This window comes from Triturus cristatus, chromosome 1_2, assembly GCF_964204655.1.
Source record: "Triturus cristatus chromosome 1_2, aTriCri1.1, whole genome shotgun sequence".
Classification (NCBI taxonomy): Eukaryota; Metazoa; Chordata; class Amphibia; order Caudata; family Salamandridae; genus Triturus; species Triturus cristatus.
In genome coordinates this window covers 516,458,485-516,481,371 of record NC_140580.1, presented here as the reverse complement: position 1 = coordinate 516,481,371, position 22,887 = coordinate 516,458,485, and the positions used below count along the sequence as shown (strand labels likewise).

Here is a 22,887-nt window from a genome sequence, read left to right as displayed (position 1 = left end):
CGATTGATTGCTGCCTGAGGTGTACCAGACTTGGATTTACCAAACAAAATACTGCCACATGTTGTCTTCCTCTATGTGCTCTTTTCCTTTACAGGGCCAGCAGCCTCGGATCCGGATGTTTCTGTACTACTGGCCACAGTAATTAGGTCTGTATAGTTGCCATACTCTGATAGAAGTGTATTGTTCGGTTAATTAATCTTCGCCCCTCACCTGGTCTTGCTCTCCCTTATTGAGGAACTTCTCCCTCTTAGGGGACACCTCTTTGGACTTTGGGATTTTCCCTTCGGTCCAAGAATGGAGAGCCTCACTTTGTTGGCCTCAGGTCGCCTGTTTGTTCTTCCTTGGTTACTAATCCGCTTTCCTTGCTATGCCCCTGGGGAATCTATGGGACTCTGTTGGAAATGTATTGTCTCCATTGCCTTGATCTGTTACTTGCCGTGAAATGCTTCCTACCTTCACACTAACGCATCTTACTTCTCTTTATTGCCTAATCCATTGGGACCCAGATTAAAACAAAGCTCCTTTCCTTAAACGTGAAGGGGCTTCATTCCCCCACCAAGTTCAAACAGGTGTGGCGTTACCCTCTCCAGTAGGATCCCGGCATAATTATTTTTGTGAGAGACTCGCTTCCTAAAGGAAGATTGTCATTGCATGTCCCACCCCAGATACCCATCCCAATACTGGGCATACACCAACACAAAAACATTGGAAGTGGGTATTCTTTCTGTTTTTCCGAGGGTTCTTAACTGCTCTGACTGGGGTGGTCAGGGATCCGTGGGGAGGGGGGGTTGCTGGTGATAATAGAAAAGGGACCCACTACCCTGTCTTTTCTTAATCTATATCCCTCAAACCAAGCGCAACACTCTTTCCTTCTCAGGATTCTTAAACAACAATTTAACCTCACCAGGGGTGACATCATACTGGGAGGGGACTTTAACCTGGTATGGTACCTAATGTTTGACAGGACCTCTGACCATTTTCAGGGTGTGGGGGCCATGCCGGCTTCACTCAAGAGGGAACTCACTGACTCAGGTCTAGTAGACACTTGGCACTACTACAATCCTGACGCCCAAGACTACTCCTTTTACTCGCATGCACATCAATCATACTCTTGCATCGATTATATATTTGTCACACCTTCTCTCCTGTGCCATTTGGAAACAAACCATTCATATATCTAATATCTGTTTCTGATCATGCTCATATTGAGCTGATCTGGCTTCCTCTGACGGGTGCCTCAGATGCCCACCCCTGATGGTGACTTCCACCCTATATACTGTGCAATCCAGTAGGTAAAGCTACTCTCAAGGATGCGATACAAGAATGTTTTGAACTCAATACTCTACCTTCCACCTCCCCTCACGTGCTGTGGGATGGATTTAAGGCAACAATTCGGTATGTTATCACTTCTATAGCAATAACATGCTTTTGTGAGACACGCCTTTTCGAGACTAACCTGACAGATGATAATAAAGCTGTAGAACGTACGTATTTCCAATCACATACTTATGTTGCCCAGAAACAGAGGGGGTGTAGCCTGTCCCAACTTTCTTGACTATTATCGAGCTGCACATCTCAGGTTTCTTTGCCAATGGGTAGTTAGAGTGAGCGAAAAACATTGACTACACATGGATCGCACAGTTGCGTGCAGGCCATTGTGGGACTTGACGTGGCTACCAAAACCCCATCGCCCTCAAAGCGCCTACCTTACAACCTAAAACGATGCTGGAAATATGGGATCGAATTACATTTCCCTATGACCGTACCTCGTTTCCCTCTCCAAACACTTCCCTTGCACGAAACCCGGACTTCACACCCGGACTCTTCCCGGGATCTCTTTTTGCCTGGGAGAACACTGACTGTAGGACATTGAGGAGCTTATTTCAAAGTTCTCAAAAATCCTTCGAACAGTGCAAATCGGAATTTCATTTACCTGATAAACTTAGACATCAATACTTCCAATTCTGTCATTGGGTTCTTCAACCCCTAATGTGGTGGAAGTGACATGGTTATTCACTCCCTTCGAAAACCTAATCCCCAATTTTGAAGGCTCTAAGGGGTTGGTCTCTAGGACCCATACTGTCCTCCAACAATCTTGCCTACTCCCGAAACACCTATATCAGGAGAGTTAGGAACTAGAGGGTGGCCTGGATATCACGCAGAAGCAATGGGAGCTCTTATCGCAGGAAATCCCCAAGACTCACCGCAGCATCCTCCACCAGGAATCTGCCTACACGCTAATGTTTAAGTTGTATTACACCCCAGTACGTCTGCACTCAATCTTCCATGCGGCTTCTACTTCTTGGTGGAGATGCGGGGTGCAAGATGGTACCTTTAAACACATATGGTGGTGTTGGATTTGGCCCTTTTTGCAGGGTCACCCCTTAACTTTTTGCCTGTCTCCTAGCCTTTTCCCTGTGTAGTGTTGGTGGTTTTAGGCCTCCAGGCACTTTAGCACTGCTGTCCAGTGTAAAGTGCGTGTGCGCTCTGTGTTACATTTAGTGAGATTGGCCTGCCCTCCCATAGGAATGTATTGGGGATTCCCTGATGAATGTGTGTCAGTGTTAATTCCTGTTATGAGAGGAGCAGTGTGGTCAAGTCTGGTATGTTTGAAATTGTGAGAATAAATGCTGCGCAATGGTGTGCACGTATTTATTATGGGTATTTTAGAAATGCCACTTTTAGAAGTTGCCATTTCTGTGTGCTATGTGTCTGCCTGCCTGATGTGAATTGCATGTCTGACTTGTGAGTGACAGGAGCTGGAGGTGTGTGTGACTCCAGGAGGGGCAGGGTGAGTCAGCACAAGGCTGAATAGGGACAGCTGCATTCTGAGTAGTGGGAGGGGAAGTCCCTGGTCCCTGAATAGGATTGTGCCTGCCCTAGTGAATGCTGGCTCCGCCCCCCTGTGGTGTGTCTGATGACGAGCCCCCACCTAACAATAGGAAAGAGGAGCCTGGTAAACAGAGTGCCCCAGGACCAGTTGGGTCTGTTTTCTCCAGACAAAGGAAAATGTCCTATAAATGAAGGGGCTGTGACCCCATGAAGCTGGTTGTGCTTGTGCTGTTCCTGACTTGGGGGGGGTCTGCTGCTGGGCTCCAGGAGGAACCGCCACGAGGGACTGCCTCCCTGCTGGAGGGCCCCGTGTGCCGACCTGCCCGAGCCTAGCTTTGCCCCTTCATCCCTGACCTTTGGACTCTAGCGCTTTGCTTGTCTTTTGAGAAGCGCCTTGCTTATTTGGAAGAGCGCTTTATTTTTATCCTGAGGAGTGCTTCTGTTTTTGGGCCTGCAGCGGTGAGCTGCGATCGATTTTGAGGGAATCCTGACTTAGTGATTCCCCCGCATTGCTGAGATCTTGCGGGAGCCCACCCCGCGTTATTGCCGCTAATTTATGCTGAAAGCAGCGGAAACCCACCCCGCGTTTTGCTAAGTGGAGCGGGAGCCCACCCCGCTAATTTATGCTAAAAACCAAGCGGGAGCCCACCCTGCATCGGTACCTTGAGGAGCGGGAGCCCACCCCGCAATCATATTTGTTTAAAGAGCGGGTGCCGCGTTTGCAGAGGAAAAGATTCACCGCCGCAACCCGGGACAGGTGAAACCGGAAACCAGGCAGCATGCCTGGTTGGAGGCGGAGCCGAGGAGAAGTTGGGCCGGAAGTGAAGCGCTGGCTGGAAGACCCAGGCGGGAGCTCACCCCGCGCTGAGACGAGCGCCTGAGACAGACGGAGCCTGGCTGCTGGCGGGGCTCCCCGGAAGCGAAGGGAGAAGCCCCGCGTGTGTCACCGTCCTGGAGGTTGACAGGCAGCGCTGCACTGGAGGCGAGGCAGGGCTTCCGTATGGCGAGGAGAGCCCCGCGAGCAGCCTCAGAGGAGACCCAAGGAGCCTGCAAAGTCCCGGTGAGTGGGGACTGAACTGGGTAGCTTTGTTGGTCCCCAAGGTGTGGCACTGGAGGGGCCCCGGCGAAGGAGGCTCTGAGAGCGCGGCCGGTGTCTACCGCGGCAACGTTGGGGGGAAATTCTGGTGAAATAGCCCCAGAGCGGGGCTCCGGAGCATCAGGTCGTTGTTTTCCTGATGAGGAGGGGGGTGAGTGATATTCCCCCAAGCCCCAGCGCATTACGTGCAGTGAGGGTGCTGCCAAGGCAGCCGGAGGCCCTACGTTTTACAGTCCCAGAGGAGGACTTTGGCAATTGGGTTATTGGTAGCCCCTGAGAGGGCACAGCGAGTGTCCATGCCTTCCGTGATGTTCACAGCTGCCCAGCAGTTAGTGGGCAGCTGCAACGTTTAGGCCTGCGCAATTGCGCACTTGGTGTTAGCTGCTGAGGCAGCCAGGGGGTCCCTGTGAGAGATCCCCGTAGAGCCCTGACATTGTGGGACATAGGGCATTTGAGCCCAGAGACAAGGCCAGTCGGCCTGGGGTCAGTTATGGTGGTAGGGCGCAGGCCCTAATGTGATGCCTATAGGGGTTTTGCCAATGCAATTCTATAATGTATGCACCTAGATTTGTGCATAATGTGTTTAGTCCGTTGAGGCTTGGTGTGTCATGTGCTTATGCTAAGGAAGTTTGGGCCAAATTTGATTTATTGCCTAATGTCCTGGTATGATATTTTAGGATGGTGTCTTACGTTAAAATGATAATGCTTAGGTCATTATAGTACCAGTAGTTACTGGTTCTGTTTTTATATTTGCATTTACTTACCTGCATTTTGATGGTTCTGACGGTGGCCCGATTAGCCCGGTCCTGTATATAATCCCCTATGAATATTGCCCGTGCCAGTTGGCACAGTGTATATTATGTGATTACGTTTCTAATGACAATACAAAGGCTATTTTTCATATAACCTTGTGCGGAGTTTCTTTTGTAGGGTGCCTAGTGTGTTGCTACTGTGTCTGTGTTGCGCAAACGCTTTACACATTGCCTCTGAGATAAGCCTGACTGCTTGTGCCAAGCTACCAAGGGGGTGAGCAGGGGTTAGCTTTGGTGTGTAACTCCCTTGCCCTGACTAGAGTGGTGGTTTCTGCCTGGCTTAGGCGCAAGCCCTAGCCAACCAGAAATCCCATTTCTAACAGGTGGACTGGCACAAAACTCGCACTTTTCTGGAAAGAAGTCTTGAGTCATATTAGAAACACGCTAGGGTTTCCTATCCCAGCTGAGTATTGTATAGCTATATTAGTCCTCCGCCCAACCACACTTGAAGGACTCACCCATGCAAATTGGTACTTAATCCGTCATATGACAATTGATTGCCCTATCCCGCTCCCTATTGCTCCGTGGTCCACTAGACTTTGGCATATGATGGCACTGGAAAACTTATCACATGAGCTGTCCCTTATAGATAAGAAATTCCTGCGATTGTGGCAACCCCTCCTTGACTACTTTTCATGGTTGGAGCACTTTTGCCTTAAACCCCCAACTTGCGCACACTCCAACACTTTTTGACTGATTTCCTGACCTCGTGATAGGTCCTACTTCCTGCTCTTCACTTCCGCATTGATGAGACTCATGTCGCTATCCTCGCCATCATTACACTACAGTCTGTCTTCCTCTGGCTCTCCTTCGCCTTAAAAGCAGCGGATAATTTCCCGTTGATCTTGCATACATAACCTGATTGGATTATATGGACCCCTTCTCCTTGATTTCCAGTGCTTGGTATTTTCTTTTTATCCCCCTTGTTTATTGCTCCCAGGTGCTATGTGGTGGTCCACCCTCTTGTGTTTTTTATGTGAATGATTCTGTAGAATTTTCATATGTGACTGGTTCATGTACTTGGTGTTTTTGTTTGAAACTCAATAAACAAATTCTGAGCAAAGAACGGTGGCCTACAAAATTAGTTAAGAATCTTGGCCTTAAAAGAGAACAGTCTTTGTCTATGAAAGGCCAGGGCGTAGCCACTAGCAGTAGTTGTTTCACCATGATGAGTCTACTGAAAGAAGCTTTTTCCTATCTTCCATTCTCTGTCAGGAAAATCCTTGTTTAGGCTCTGATTTTTAGTAAATTGGACCACAGCAATGCTGTACTTGCATCAGCAAATGAGACCTTAATATATAAATTGCTATTGGTCCAAAATACTGCAGCGCGACTTGTGTACAATCTTCCTTCCGGTTCCACGTCTGATCCCTTTCTGAAAGCCCTGCACTGGCTACCTATTAAGAAAAGGACAATCTTTAAAATCTGTTGTCTCACTCATAAGTCATTAATGAGCAATGGACCGAGTTATCTACGACAGAAACATAACTACTGTTGTCCAGTTAAGTATTTGCACTCCAAGAATCAAACTTTGCTTATTGTTCCTCGTGTTCGTTTGACAAGATGTGGTGGCAGGTCTTTCTCTTACTTGGCCCTGTGTTACTTGAATGCTTTGCCCTATCACATTCGCACCTGTCCTGAATATGTTGAATTCAGGCAACTGCTTAAAACAGTCTTATTTTAAATTCTCTACGTTTTTGTTTTGCCAATGCTTATTGTTAGTGCTGAGATACCAATCAATCAAACAGTCTTTATTTCGACTTCGTGTCATAAAAGACAATTTTAAAAACAGAGCTCATCATCATTTACAAAAACCACATTTAAAAAACATTTCATCATCAGGTGTTTCCAGTTTAGGCTACACATCTAGATTATGTATAAAATTCATGATACTAAAGCTAGAAGCAGCATGATTTAGATTTACTACATGTGTGGCATCCCTACTCGACCAGATAAAAGAATAAATATCTGTCTTTCATAAAAACAAGCTAAGAAGAATACAGAAATTCCACCATTATACTGAGTTTCTTTTAGGGCGGCTGGAGGGCTTTCAGTTTCCCAGCTCTAATTAGCAACATCCGTTTCAGAAATTTAGCTAAAGCTATCACTATTATTTCAGAACTGTCAGTTTGAAATATTCTCAATGCAGTGATCCCCGTCCTAATACCCTTTTGAATACAGACTGCTCTTATCCATCTTAGGCGGGGGACCTTATATTCTGGGCAAATAAACAAAATATGTGCTATGGTTTCAGGGTAGATTTTACAAAAAGGGCACATTTGATCATTTTTACTAGAAGCCCATTTACAGGTGACCGTGTTCAGTGGAAGAGTACCTACCCTGAACTGGTGATATAATTTCCTATCAAGAGGCAGTGTGATCAAATCCCAGTACAGTTCATACCCAATAGTATGTTTCAGCTCCAGAAAGACCTTGGTATGTGATGGATCAGTGTGTGACTGGAACTCCACCTGGGATATGTGTGACCAATAAGCCTCTTTCAGCTCTAATTTAGTAGGAAATGATGTCCCCTGTGGGTTATCCCAAAGATCCCCCATTCCTAGGGACTTTAAGAGAGTTTTTACCTTTCTAAACCATGGAATTTTGTCCCCAGAATCCATGTTACGCGTCTCCAAAAGTGCTAACGCATAGTGATTCAATTCAGGGGTAACCCACAGTCTTCTCCAGTAGGCAACTGGTCTAAATCTACATATATTTTCTAGACTCTGACACCCCAAATCCATGCGAAGGGGTATTAGTGGTGTAGATTGTGGGAGGCCTGTTATGCAGCGAAGAAACCTATTATGTGCTTTTTGTAAGCCTGCTATTTCAGACGACCCCCACAATTCTGCTCCATACAGCATGGAAGATCTTACTCTCGAGTCATAGATTTTTAATACTGGGGCTATGGGTTTAGTGGCTGATAGCTTAAATTCTCTTAACAAAGCGCCAGATAGTTGCGCGTGCTTGGAGATTAAATGGGCCACATGTGGCTTCCACTGTAACCTGGAGCCCAATGTGATACCCAAATAGTTAAAGCTGTCAGTCTGCTCTAATAGTTCCCCATTCATGAAAACTCTACCCCTAATGTTCCTATGCCAATGCATTGTCATAAATTTAGTTTTGGAAACATTAACAGAAAGGCCATAGTTGTTACAAAATTTTTCAAAGCAGTCTATTGCCTCTGTAACCCTTCCTGAGTCTTTGATAGTAGGAGGGTATCGTCGGCAAACATTAAAAGGGGGACGGGGGTGCCATTCTGTTTGGGTGGATCGGTTATAGAGTCCCTATAATAATCAATAACTCTGTTTATATAAAGTGTGAATAGAGTGGGTGCCAGCACGCAGTCTTGCCGGACACCCCTATCCGTTGGGAAGCTGTCAGTCACCTGGCTCTGATTACCCCATCTGACCTGCGCATAATTGTTTTCATGTAATGTAATCAAAATTGCAAGTAGTTCAGGTGGGATGCCCTGCTCATGGAGCGCTCTCCACAGCCTATCTCTCGGAACTAAGTCAAATGCAGCCTTTAAATCGACAAAGGCTGCATATAGTGTGCCACCCCCCAGAACCACCCATTTCCAATATATTGTGGAAAATCTAAAAACTTGGTCCACCGTGCTGGTCAGGGGTCGAAAACCAGCCTGTAAAGTGGACATAACTCCCGATTCCTCAAGCCAGGTCTGGACCCTGAGAAGTACCATTCTAGCCACAACCTTCTGGATGCAGGCTATTAGGCTAATTGGCCTGTAGTTTCCCGGGTCAGCTCGGTCACCCTTCTTAAAGATTGGTATGATTTCTGCTCCCCGCCATATATCCGGCACCATGGTGCCTTTGGCCAGAGTGTTCGCCAGTAATTCGATGTAAGGGACCCAGACTGATCTGCTATGCAAGAACAAGTCTGCAGGAATTTTATCTAAGCCCGGGGCCCTGCCCTTGGGAATTAAATTGAGGGCACATTCAACATCTTTTTTGGTGAACACTAGCGTAGTTACTGGCAGAGGAGGACTAAGAGAAGCTAGGGCGGGTATCGGGACATTGTTTATATTGGCAAACTGGGACTTAAAGTGCTTTACCCATTGTTCTGGCGGGACATGATTGACTGGGGCTGGTTTTTGGTTCCCCATGCCCCACCTCACAAGATGCCAGAAGTCCGTCGAATCTCTGGACTGACTGGCTGCCAGTAGCTCCTCCCAGTATTTAGTGTCCCAAGTTTTTTTCGCCACATTTTGTGTCTTTTTGTAATAAATCCTTGCCGCCCTTATAGCTTCCCTATCGGTGGATCGCACTGCGTCAGCTAGAGATTTATAAGCAATCCTACAATTTTTGTCATACCATGATTCCTGTTTGCTTTTCCCCTTGCCAGGGTGCCTTTTCCTAGAAGTATTAAAAAAAGTACTAAGTTTAAAAAAAAGGGTCGAGTGAATATGGACTACCCTACTGCAGCAATCCTCGTAATCCGACTGCCCCAGCATTTCAATTGTTGCTTCTTTTACCATGTCGTTCATTTTATTAATAGATTCGGGCTTACCCAGACACTCGGCCCATCTAACCCGCCGGGTATCATTTGTCATGATGATGTCATCTATCAAGTCATCTTGTGATGACCCCTGCCCTTTGTATAGCTGCAACTCAAGACTTAAAGGATTATGGTCACTTTCGATACGCTGTATAACTATCATATCAAGTATAGCGGACCAGAATTCGAGATTGACCAAAATATAGTCGATTCTACTGGTGCTCAGTCCATTGTTGAAGGTTGGATTGCCCTGCTTATCACCTCGTGTCCTACCATTCACTGCTCTCAGCCCATGTTTTAGACTGAAAGTCTTAAGTTGTAGGGCTGCCTGGGTCCACCGTTTAATGGGGGTTAGATTGAGGGTGGGGATTTGCCAACAGATATCCTCTGCCTCCGTGAGCTCTAGATCAGTTTGGTCCAGAGGCTCATAGGAGCAGTTGAAATCACCGCAAATTAACAGATTGGCCCGTCCCCTCCAAATACTAACATAGTATCCCAGTGCCATCACAACTTCTGATGGTTTCCCTTCTGGCTTTCCTCTGGCATACACATTGAAAATGATAAGTTCGCCAAACGATGGAGATTTTAGCTTAACCGCCAGAATGTCCCTTGAATTAATTTCAAGTTGTGAAATTGTAAAGCCATCATCCTGTTTTACCCAGGTAGTCAGTCCCCCCTTGGGTCTCCCTCTATTTGTTTTGATTGCGGCTATTGCAAAGTGGAGATACCCTGATCTATATTGAGGCTCTAATGCCCATGTTTCTTGCATATTGACTATCATAAAATTATCAATAAAAGTAGCCCAATCCCTGGAGGACAACTTGTTTTTAAGACCTGCCACATTCCACGAGACCAGAAACTGGGTCTCCGCATTACAGGTTATGATGTTTTGAACAGTTGCAGAAACTCCTGTGCTATTGATATCCAACTTTCCATCTGACTCTATTCCGCTACCCTCCACCAGGCGGTCGGTATCAATTAACTTCCCTGGAAGGTTACTAGGTATAGAAGAGCCTATAGCCCCAGCGTGAATCTCATAATTATTTAGACCATATTTAAATGTGTCATTTGTGCAGTCACCTTGGTTAGTTATTTGTATACTGTGTTCAGGGTTAATTGGCACATTAATGGTAACACCGGTCAAATTAAGATCTCTATCGGGTATTGTTAGGGTCTGTGGATGAAATACTATCCAAGACCTCGACCACACCCACTAACTCCTCCCCGGGTCGCGGTAGACTTCAATCACAAGCATCCAGACCACTGAAGATGTCGAACCGGTTAGACACTTCCAGTGGAGTCAATAGTGCTGGATAGTCCAAGCTCCTATGTGCAGGGAAACTTGGCCTAGTAGGTACTGTATTCCACCCAGAGAATTCTGGAGTTATGGCTGCATGTGGCACATAGGCAGGGTTCCTGATATTCATCGTGCTGGGGAATTTAATACTGGGTAATGTATAACCCCTGGTCTGGTGGGTTGCAAATACTGCAGATCTTGGGTAAAAATAAGTCAGAGGACGTGGAATAATGCTACTATCTAAATTGACCTCTGGCCAGTTCAGGATATAGCGTACTGCATTTTGGTCTCTAAAATTAATCACAACCACATCCCCCCCAATATCTTTGGGTCTACCCCCCAACCACTGAAGCCGGCGTACATAAATTATTTCGCCATCTATATTACTGGCGATTGGCCTATGTAGTGCCAGCCAGTGAGTTATTTTGTTCTTCAATTGGGAGAAACCCTCTCTCTTATTCACTGGGAGCTCGGGAACCCCCGTTAGAATCACAACATAAGGTACAGCCTCGGGCGGAAGATCCGGTAATGGTCCCCTAGACTGATTCCCCCGGGTCTGCCACAAGCCTCCCTCCTCATGTCTCTTTAGTCCATTCAGACAATTACCCATGTCTCTGGTGATGTTATTTTCAGAGATTATTGGATGACAGTTAGTATTAGCTGATATATTACGCACAGGAGCGTTTGTCAAATTGGTGGTAAGGTTACTCGCAGTGGATTTGGGGGCTGGAACTGGCCCTCTCAATAGATGGCTACTAGAGGACGGGACATCTAACAATGGGTTAGTTAGAACTGTGTTTACAACTGGCCCAATTTCGGTCAATGGTGGTCGAGATTTATTAGTATATTTTTCCCCAGGGGGGAGAACTAGGACCTGATTAAACTCCGAATGACCTTTTGATTTTGTAGGGCTAGACTTCCTACCCAGGTCTACTTCTATTTTTCCCAGTCGGTTCTCTATTTTTTCCAATCTTTCCACTATTGCGAGGGTATAAGAACGCATAATCAGCTCGATATTGTCCAAGAGATTGCTAGTGAGTTTAGTGTTAGACCCATTGTCTTTAGGGCAATGTTCAGTACTATATTCCCCCTCTATATGTACAGAGGTCAACGATGGTATAGGAGTAATGTCCAATACGGTCACATCCTTAGAAATTACAGCGGATATGACTTTAGAACTGGGGGGGATTGCCTTCTTCCCAAATTCAGTGTAGCTCATCCTCTGTTTTGTGGGTTCCATCCCTTTACGTCTCCTCTTGGTAGGTGGTGGACCATGCTTTGTAGATTGTACAGCTTTCTTTGTTTTTTGTCTATTAGACTTATGGGGGGTAGGTGTCACTGTTCTCGAAATTCCTAGAGAGCTGGGTAAATCAAGTGATGGATTAATGATATCAGTTCCAATGGAAAGAGTACTGGGTGCTACACGTTCTCTCAGCAAAAGTGGAACACCTTCTATACTTAGGGTATCATCAGCAAGGGCTGATACAGGAGTATACTCGTTTGGAAGAATGGCTATGGGATTAGGCTCGAGCAGTGCCCTATTTTTGATGTTTTCTATAGAGCGTCTACGCTCAACTCGGCGCTCTGCTAAAGAGGACTCTGTTATGCCTGCAGATGGAGTCTTGGTAAAATAATTGTCCAAAGTGCCATTCATTATAGTACCCAGTCTGTCAGCCACCGTAGAGATTGGGCTCGGCACAAACGTGGTCATATTAGTAACTGCGTCGGGTATATGAATTAAAGCAATAGGAAATATGTGCAACTTACAGTGCGACGTATTCTTATGTCATTCAATATGACCAGAGTGCTGTGCCCGGTCCGTTCTCGTCGGTCCTCGGAGGGCCACAGAGGGCCCGCCCTTTGCCCGGGCTTAGCCCGGCGCTGCCCGCGCGCGTCCCGCGACGCGGAGGGGGCGCCGGTCTTTTGGGCGCCTCCTAGCGCGTAACCTGCGTCAGCGGCTTCCCTTGGCGCAGGGGATGACTGGAGGTGTAGTCCTCGATGCACGGTGCAGCCGCAGCTGATAATGGTGGCAGTGGCGGCGGGAGGCTGCAGGGAACGAGGAGAGAGCAACCCAGCAAAACGCAAGCACAAGGTGAGTGAGAGCACAAGCTCACTGCTCACTGGACGTGGTCGCCAAGTCTGGTATCAGGAACCCGCTCTGCCGAGGGGGCGCCGGTCTTTTGGGCGCCTCCTAGCGCGTAACCTGCGTCAGCGGCTTCCCTTGGCGCAGGGGATGACGGGAGGTGTAGTCCTCGATGCACGGTGCAGCCGCAGCTGATAATGGTGGCAGTGGCGGCGGGAGGCTGCAGGGAACGAGGAGAGAGCAACCCAGCAAAACGCAAGCACAAGGTGAGTGAGAGCACAAGCTCACTGCTCACTGGACGTGGTCGCCAAGTCTGGTATCAGGAACCCACTTTGCCGAGGGGGCGCCGGTCTTTTGGGCGCCTCCTAGCGCGTAACCTGCGTCAGCGGCTTCCCTTGGCGCAGGGGATGACGGGAGGTGTAGTCCTCGATGCACGGTGCAGCCGCAGCTGATAATGGTGGCAGTGGCGGCGGGAGGCTGCAGGGAACGAGGAGAGAGCAACCCAGCAAAACGCAAGCACAAGGTGAGTGAGAGCACAAGCTCACTGCTCACTGGACGTGGTCGCCAAGTCTGGTATCAGGAACCCCTGAGATACCTTTTCGGAGGTGATTTGAGTGCTATAGTAAGCTATATTAACATAACATAACATACGTATACAGCATGAATTGGGGATGTTCTCTTTTGAAGTAGTTTGTATAAATCTCATGTACAGCAGTCTAGTCCGACAAATGCACACAAAAACGCACAACACGATCCTATAACTTACTTTGAAACAAAAAGCCTTGTCACATTTGAAGGGGTTTTGCTATTGCACAGAACGCCCTTGCGTAGTGACAATTACTTTGAGTTCTATACGTTTTTGTTATCTTTTAAAATTTGCAAAATGCAGGTACATGTGAAAACATAATACTACTGTTATGAAATTCTCGTCATATCGTCAGTGATCTGAGCCAACAATATTGATTTGGAATAAAAAGCTGTACAAATATCTGAAATCTAATAAAGTAAGTTAGCAGCATGTAACAGGTTAACAATAAGCTGTTTGCAAAGAATTAGGTGGTGCTGGAAAGGGGGTAACAGAATAAGGCATAAAATGGACAGGAAGACAATAGCTTTCTTGCAGTGCAGCATGGGTATTTGGTGTGGAGATCCTACTGGTTGAGCAGAACTGTACCGGTCATGTGGTGTGAGCCCCTAAGTGCGTTGGTAGATACTAAAGGGATTCTATACAGGCAGATGTATAATTAGTCCATATTGAAATGCATGTACAAAGGAGCAACACATAAATGATCCGTTTCAGTGACGTAGCAGATGCTTGGAGACATCTACTAGAGAATCTGTTAGATCAGTGTTTCCAGTAGGTCACAAGCCGATTTTTGGCGAGTCAGTAAAGTACGAGCAATAAATAAAGATGCCTTTAAATTTTGTGTTTATCTTGTCACATTTGTGGTGCTTCAACAACAGAGGTCGAATGTCAGGCTCTGTCGTCTGACAAGTTGCTGCTTATTCTTTTAACATGGAATTTGTGTTTACTTTTCTTTCTCTGATTGCAAAGTGAGAGGAGTTTTTAAAGTGATGTGACAATCTTAGAATGTCTTTTTTTGCAACACACAACCAAATGTAAATGCCTGTATACAGTCAGCAGTTTGGAAAGCAAAAATGAAGTACAATCTTTCAGCAATAAGAGTTTTTAATGGGCTCAAAACAAATAAAGCTAATTTAATTGGTGATGCACAAATGATAAATATTCAAAGAAATCCCATTTCCACAAATTATCATTTGACTGCTTCTTTTATCAGTAAAGCTGTATGTCTGCAAAGTTAGCAGACATTTCAATGGAAAATGTGCTGTCTGTAAATGCCAATGCACTTCCACACAATGCTTTAGTTACATTCGGAAATCACCCTTCCTCATGTCCATTAAAAGCTGGTGTGTCACAAACGTTTGTCGTTCTAACAGCTTTGCGACCACTGTGTTAGATCCTTTCTTCTCAAGGATATATTATCTAGAAGGAGTTATAGATCGGACCAGGTGTGTTGAAAGGCTGAGTTGCTTCCCAGGTTGTTTTGGAAATAACTGTTTAAGATGATGGATATGGCATACAGCTTTCAACACTGCTCGTAGTTTCATGATACTGTGTTCTTCCACTTGCTTGTTATCGTCTGTATGATTGTGGCTAGCATTATATCCAAAAGCTTTTTTGGACCCGTGGCCAGGCAAACCAGATTGCACCTCCCACACTGTTCCTAGACAGATGAGGATGTAATTATTTTAATTAATATGGAATCAAAGGTGTAGGAAAAAAATAAGGAAGATATAAGAATCTTTGAATTTTGAACTTTTTTCATTGGGTGTAATTCTATATCCAAAAGCTTTATTTGGTTCAGCAACAGAACTTTGACTGGTAAAAAGAATAGATGAATAAGTTCCTCCATGCTATGGCTACTAATTCATAAGGAGTTGATCATGACCTTATTTATTCTCTTCCAGACCGTGGATTAAAAGAGCATGAAATACTCATGTACTCGAGTGGGGAGGGATTCCCCATTTATTACACCTCTTGCTTTTCTCTATGGACAGGACCCATAAAGTTTCCTCTGGTACCAAAGTATACAATTTCCTAAAAGGAAAAGACTTTGGATTAGAGACACTGAGCATCCAAATGATCTCTATAACATAAGGTCTATTGTATCATTGGGGAGTGAGACTTTTAAAGTTGTCCCAGAAGATTTCATGCCGGTTTCCGGATTGCAGTTCTTCAACCCTTAGAGCCGAGCAGAACCGACAAGAGATTGACTACTGGTTTGGTGTTGCGCTTGCTTAACTTGCTGAGAGCCGCTTGTGATTGCTATTTTGTGCATTAGCTTGGATTGATATCCACTGTTCTATATTCTCTGTTAACTAGTTTATCTACTTTTTTGTTTCTATTTTCACATTTAGGGCCTTTGTTTCTGTAATTTAATCTTCTGTATTTGTTTTACAGTTGTGCCTGCATAAGTTTGGTCCTGCAGATGGGAAGGCATGTAAACTAAACTATTTGGATGAAAAAGAACAACATCTTGAGGCATTGTTATATTTCTGATACAGACATCTAGCTACAGATTCCTTACCTTTGAATTTCCCAGGTGTTTCGACGTCGGCAACGCTTCAATGCCACGCTTGGCTGAGAACATCTGGCTTTTCAGGGGATGTTCAGGCTTCCCTCATTGACATCCCCTTTGATGGAAACCATCTCTTCGGAGACAAGACAGACTTGGAACTGGAGCGCTTTAAGGACTCGCGGGCTACAGCCAAGACCTTGGGCCTCTCAGTTGCCCCCATCAAACTCAGTCTGCCGATTGCCTCTTTCGTGGCAACGGAAGGGGTTTTCAACCACGCCAACACTATTCCAGCCACTGCCTCATGCCAGCTGCACAGTCGGTGCAGGAACGAGGATGCAGTTCCTACCGACCCCGTGGGTCAGGTAGCCTGAAGTCTGCCACTACCACCAATCCTGCTGCAGCCTCTAAGGCCTCCTAATCTTGCCCTACAAGGTCATGGGTGGCCAGTTGGTGGCAGAATCACTCCACCCCTGGCAGTCCATAACATCGGACAGGTGGGTGCTACAGATTATTCGAAGGGACTACTCCCTTCTCTTTGAATCCTTCCCTCCCCCTTTGCCTCCCACGCACGGCCAGCTAACGGAGGATTATTTGTCCTTGCTCTGCAAGGAAGTCACGGCTCTCTTGGCCAAGGTAGCAACAGAGATGGTTCCGGTGTCAGAAGTAGGCAGTGGTTGCTATTCCCGCTACTTTCTGACCCCCAAAAAGAACAACGGGCTTTGCCATATCTTAGATCTGAAAACCCTCAGCCTCTTCCTCAAAAAGGAGAAGTTCAGGATGCCCACTTTGGCTCAGGTATTGTCTGCCCTGGACCCAGAAGACTTGATGGTAGCGCTGGACTTGCAGGACGTTTACTTTCATTTTCCCATTCTGCCTGCCCATCGACGTTACCTATAGTTTACGGTAAGCCAAGAGCACTTTCAATTCATCGTGCTCTACTTTGGCCTTAACAGCACCCCATCGGTCTTCACCAAGGTGATAGTGGTGGTCGCAGATCAGGGGTGCAAGTCTTCCCCTATTTTGACGACTGGCTGCTGAAGGCAGGATCACCCCAGGCTGTTGTCTCCCACCTCCAGATTGCGTCGAACCTCCTCATTCGCTGAGATTCAGTATCAACGTTGTGAAATCACACCTGTCTCCTTCTGAGACGCTCCCTATTATCCAAGCTGTTCTGGACACAGTGCAATTTTGATCTTATCCTTCCGAGCAGGTAGTTCAGGATATTCAGGCTATGATACAGATGTTTCAGCCTCTATCAGCCTCAACAGGAACTGAAAACCTGGTTAGACGTGGCACGCTACTCTACTCTGCCCGTCTCACAGTATTGTGCTAACTGTTTTAATTATTTTAAACTTGCACCGCGTCGCCCTCACCTGTTCACTGACGTGCAGTCCCCTTTCCGCCGCAGCTTGTGCCGTTTGAGCGGAGGGAACCGCACCAACAATCTTCCCTTCACCGGAAGCACCCATCTCACAGTCAGCGCTCCAGACGCTGCTGCCTTATTTCTCCGCCCACTTCCTTTCTGTTAAAAGGAAGTGTTAAGAGCGGAGGCGCAGCGAACGCGCTCAGCCGCGTGCCAGCGGCACACCAAATTCAAGCCCGCCTGGCCTTCGCCGGACGCCGAATACTCTGGCTGTTCTCTCCCTTGCCTGCCCCTCTTCTCTGCCTTTCCAGTCATCCCACAAAGCCGCCGTTCACCCATGGCTATAATACAGTAAACCAGTCAAGAGCTCCGCATACTTAATAGAGTAACCCCCTCGTGAATTTCTTAAATCCCCCTCTGTTGGCCGAGATCACCACAGGTCATACAGCCACTGCCCCCAGTGGCCGATCCCCCTTTAAACCATGCCCTACTGATCCCCCAAATGACTTCCCGTCTGACCCTCCCAACTATCTAACTGGGATATATTGTAATGCACGCTCTATCCCTAAACACGCTCTTGAAATCTGGACCTTGTTAAACTTTGAGAAACCAGACATCTTCTTTGTCCAAGGGGACTTGGAGAGGTGCCTTACTCAACCGCCCTCCGGCAACAAAGCCCACTTTTCAAGTCACTTGATTGAGACTATTGCGCCCCATGTCCTGGCTGCTAATAATTTTCTCTTATTAGTAGATTTTAACTACCATGCCGAACTTCTATCCGATACTCACACCAACACTCTCATCTCAAGCCTAAATACTCTGGGTCTTAACCAGTTGATAGTCTGTCCCACTCACTAAGCAGGCCACACATTTGACCTTTCATTCACCAACTTGTCCCACATTAAGGTCGAGCCCCCAATTCCAGTCCTCTGGTCTGACCATCATATATTAAAATTTTACATTCAGGTAACCCAGACCTTAAACAACTCACGTAAAGAACCAACACTGAGTAGCTCATGGGACAAAGTCAATTTAGCCACCTTTTCTATCCATCACCCCCAATCCCTCCCCCCCCTATCTGAAACAGCCAATCCCAACTCGGCAGCTGAGTCTTTCGAGGCAGCAATCAGTCGGACCCTAGACGGAATTGCTCCCGAAAATAAAAGTCAAACGTCAATACAAATTATCACCCTGGGTCACCGCCGACTTAAAATCAGACAAGCTAGCTGCTAGGAAGGCAGCACTCAAACGTATCGTCGATAGACAGATCTATAAATCCACCCACAGACACTATCTTGACCATATAGCCATGGCCAAAAAAAACTACCTAGGGGATAGAATAAATCAGGCCTATATAATATTAAAAGAATTTACCAGCCAAAATTCATTCCAACCAGCACAGCTTACATCGCAAGAGTGTGTGGATACTTTGTACTCTTTTTTTGTGGACAGAATCAACAACATCCATAGTCTCTTCCCCACACAGTCGATGAACAACAACATCAAGGGCCTCCTAGCGATCACTCCCCGATCTCTACCTCCTTCAATGAATTCACTGAATTAACCCACGAGGATGTCAGAATTGCTCTCGGTAAGGTCAAATCTGGATCACCTACTGACCCAGTTTCCTCTCATATTCTGTCCAAAATTGGGCCAGACCTTCTTCCTGGCCTAACCAAGCTCCTCAACTTATCTTTACTACACTCAACCGTTCCAACTAGATGGAAAGGGGCCATGGTTAGACCCATACTAAAGAAGCCCTCTCTAGACCCTAAGCGGCCTAACAACTATCAGCCCATTTCCCTTCTCCCTTTCTTCTGGAAGGTCCTAGAGTCATTAGTCAACAAACAACTCACCACCTACCTGGAGAACAGTAATCTGCTGGATCCCTCTCAATCTCACCGAAACCGCCCTGCTAGAAATAGTAGATAATATTAGACTCTCTCTCGATGCCAGACAGTCTGCTATCTTGGTCCTTCTCGACCTGTCGGCTGCCTTCGACACCATCTCCCACTGCACTCTTTTGAATCGTCTGCGGGAGATGGGTGTCGGGGGCACCTCGTTGAACTGGCTCAGGAGCTACCTGACAGATCGAACCTCCAAGTTCAAATGGGCACATTCATCTCCAGCAGACAACTTCTAGACAAGGGTGTCCTCCAGGGCTCTATTTTGAGCCCCACACTCTTCAACCTGTACGTGGCACCCCTAGCCAGCGTGATTAAAACTCACGGCTTTGACACAGTATCGTACGCTGGAGATACTCGGCTACTAATCACGCTTGGACCAGACCCTACTGACACCAAACTACGGTTCAGGCCGTGTATGTCTGACATACACTGCTGGATGCTAAATAATCATTTGCAACTCAATGCCAGTAAAACCAAAATTATCCTCTTCGGTAAAGCATAAACCTTGTGGTCGAGTGATTGGTGGCCCACCAATATAGGCACATGTCCCTCACCCAAGTCGCCAGTTCGTAACCTAGGAGTGCTGATCGACAATCAACTCTCAATGTCCGATCATGTCAATCATGTGGCCAGCATCTGTTACAGCCTTTGTAAGATCTTTAAATTGGTCCCACTGTCATCCCGTATGCCTCAAGCTCGGGAATCCCCTAGTCCCCTGCGGGCGTTCACGGATTATCGCCTGCTGCCGATCGATGCACTGATATCCACTATCCTGACTTTTTGGAGCATTCAAATCGGTTATATAGACTACCTTTATCTATCGGATCGTCCCTCCATTATCTTAACTTCTAAGATCAAGAATCACAGACCACCACTGAACACTAGGCGCCAGCTGGTTCAACGTCTTTCTTTAACATCCTTGCCTTACGTCGATCACTTACCGGGAAGGCCGCTCCCTGCTTATTTCCAGGTTGACGACGCCACCTGGTGGATGAAGCCTGAACCCCAATTCATTAGTGTTATTTTGAATATCGTTTTCTCCGATTACCCCTTATAATCGTTTCCATACAGATCCTTCCATCGAATTTTTTATACAGTTTCTACTCTCCCAGCAGACTAATTTACTCTGTTCGGTCTTCCTTAGCTCACCAGACCCCCATGGACTCCCGTTCTGTTTTCACAGTTACGCCCTGAAGAAGGTGACACCCCAATTTTGGGGGTGGCAACACCGAAACGCGCGTCAGTTTGCAACTGCTCGAAAGCAGTGAGTCCACGCCACTGTGATATCCCTTTCCCCAGTCTCCCATCTTTTCCCCCTCTACCTAGCATCGCCAGTAGCAGATTGTGTTTTTCTGTTGCATCCACACTGTTCGCCCGAAACTAGCAAGATTGATGGTTGTCATGCCCTGCACAAAAGCTGAGAGGAGATGTGTTTTAGCAGCTAGGGCTGAAGGCTTTGGAACTGTGGAACTCCTATGATTCTGGGCAAACACTTACCCTCCACCCCCCCAGGGCTAAACTAAAAGTGGAACGTCTGGTTCTCGTCTAAAGCGCTCCAACGCCCTCGAGCCAAGTTTGCACTATATACAACTCAACAAAAAAAAAATACGTAGTGGATTTCGCATACTATTCCATATGTAATCAGTCATTCTGAACAGTTAACATGCTACAGCATTATCAGTGCTGAAATTTTTCAATAATGTTTGCCTTCTGTTTAACCTAGAAGTGAGAGCTTAATATTTTGAATTTTGCTTTTGTTTTAGGATGAAGGTACAATGTATATTTGCTTGTAAAATAACATTTCTAGGTATTAATGCCGCGGTAATCTAATTATTTACAGGTCGCAACATTAAATAATCATGAAGGACTTGTTAAGCTACTTCTGGAAAAAGGTGCCAACCATTTAGTTCAAAATGAGGTAACTCTTGTTTAATGTATTCGTTTTTAACTTAAAAAAACACGAATGTTCACTTAGTGCACGATTTGCTTTGTTTTTCAGTATGGAAGAAGTATCTTGGAGATGGCCAAAGCTTTCCACAGAACGGTAAATAACTTTTGACGTAGAGTTTGAATGCAATTTGTTTTTTTAAAGAACACTCACTTTTATGTCACATTTAATGGTCTTTGTATTCGTGTCTCTTTTATAGAAAATAATCGCCTTACTAGAAAATACCGAAAATAATTAGACTTGTCTATTCAAGCAAAATCTTTGGAAGGGCAACTTGTGCGCATCCCTTGAACAAGTTTTCTTAATGGAGACATCGGCTACTTCGCGCTGACAGTGAAAACAGATAATGTGTACATACGAACTATGAAAATTATTTTGTTTAAAGTTTGTTATTGTATCCCTCATAAGGCATCGCAACATTCCTCGAGTAAGTTCCTCCAAGACGGAACCCTATTAACGGATGCACATTTTTGTCAGGATGAGTTCAATCCCTGTATGCCCTCAAATCAATACATTTCATTTTTTCTCTGCTTGAATTTTCTGGTAGCTAAAGGAAACGTTATGCAACAAAATTTGCTACTCGTTCTGTATTCTGGCAGACCTTAGCACGTTGATTTCTGGTCTTATGGCGCTTAAAACGGATGAAATCAAATGTTCGTTTGTTTGATTTAGGTAAAAATTAAAAATACATGCAGATGCTGGTCAACATACATTTCTATATATTGGGACACTTAATCCGTTGATTTTTCAGTTGTTGATTCTTTAAAACAGTTTTAAATGTTTTCAGTAATGCCCGTTTTTTTAAATGAAACTGTCAAGCAAAATTACAAGATTTTGTTATTGATTTCATATTAATGTATACAAATTGATATTTGTTATCTGTTACAGTGTTCGGAAACTAAAATATTAAATATAGTGTATATGGTCTTGTCTTTCTGTCAGTATGCTAAGGAGCTTCCGAACTGCTTCTCACAAATTGCTTTGACCTCATTTATTACTTTTAACATCTTGGTTAACGGTACGTGGTTAAGTCACGGAAATAATTCTTGTTTCATCTCCTTGACGTGAAATATGAGGTGCACGAAAAACCCACTGTCTTGCTCACTGGTACTAACATTTTGGGGGACTCCCCTTGTCATCTGTAAGTTTCATTGCTCCTTGCCTCATCAGCAAAGTTCACTTGAGATGAGCCAATCTCTTAAGACAGGCACTTCTCCCACCTCCTTTATTAACCAAATAAACAAATGCCATCATAAGGACTTCTCCACTTGGCAGGAGTTGTAGAGTCTCTGTTCCGTAGTCCCTCTATTTAACATCCAAGCAGCCAAGCAAACCATCAAAGAACGGGCTTGAGCTCACAGGTAGGAATGCGAAGACAAAGATGTGGCAGTAAGTACTAAAGATGATCAGTAAGTTATCAGACCCTAGCTTCTGGCCCCACTTCATATTCTCCTAAATTCGGAAATATACTAGTGACACATGGTTCGACCAGAGAGCTCATCAGCAAATTCACATGAGATCATTGCTGCTGTCTCACCTGTATATTGGTTTCCATGGCTTCAACTCACTGCATAGGGAACAGTTGAACCAAATTTTCAGCGCGGCCTCCTGCCTAATGGGCAGTCAGTATATGAGAATGGAATTCATTGGCACTGACAATGAAGCAGCTTCATAAATACACAATTATTAAAACCCATGAATCACATCCCATGAATTGGCCATCATTCCAGTGGATTTTCCAAATGGGACATTGGTACTATATGTTTCTAAAATTGCCATCCAGGCCGCCCTTAGGGATTGGACAGAAATCTTAAGACTTTCCAAAAGAGCGTGACGGTCGAGAAATGTTTTCAGGCACTTAATGCATGAACACTACCTCTGATGATTAGGGTAGGAACTTGTTCAGAGAGGAAAAATGCTTTAAGCATAA

General features: G+C 45.6%; 1 protein-coding gene across 3 annotated transcripts in view; it reads left to right on the top strand.

The window, feature by feature from the left end:
* FANK1 (fibronectin type III and ankyrin repeat domains 1) overlaps window positions 1-21,882 on the top strand; it is a 1,120,241-nt gene extending 1,098,359 nt beyond the window's left edge. For 2 of the 3 annotated variants that reach the window (XM_085606238.1, XM_085606242.1), the window contains 3 exons: window positions 20,850-20,927; window positions 21,009-21,053; window positions 21,157-21,882. In XM_085606238.1, the coding sequence (XP_085462364.1) occupies window positions 20,850-20,927; window positions 21,009-21,053; window positions 21,157-21,195 (162 nt within the window). In that variant the 3' untranslated portion in view covers window positions 21,196-21,882. The remainder of the gene's footprint in view (window positions 1-20,849; window positions 20,928-21,008; window positions 21,054-21,156) is intronic. The other variant, XM_085606240.1, reaches the window with a different exon arrangement.
* Window positions 21,883-22,887: the final 1,005 nt, after the last annotated feature.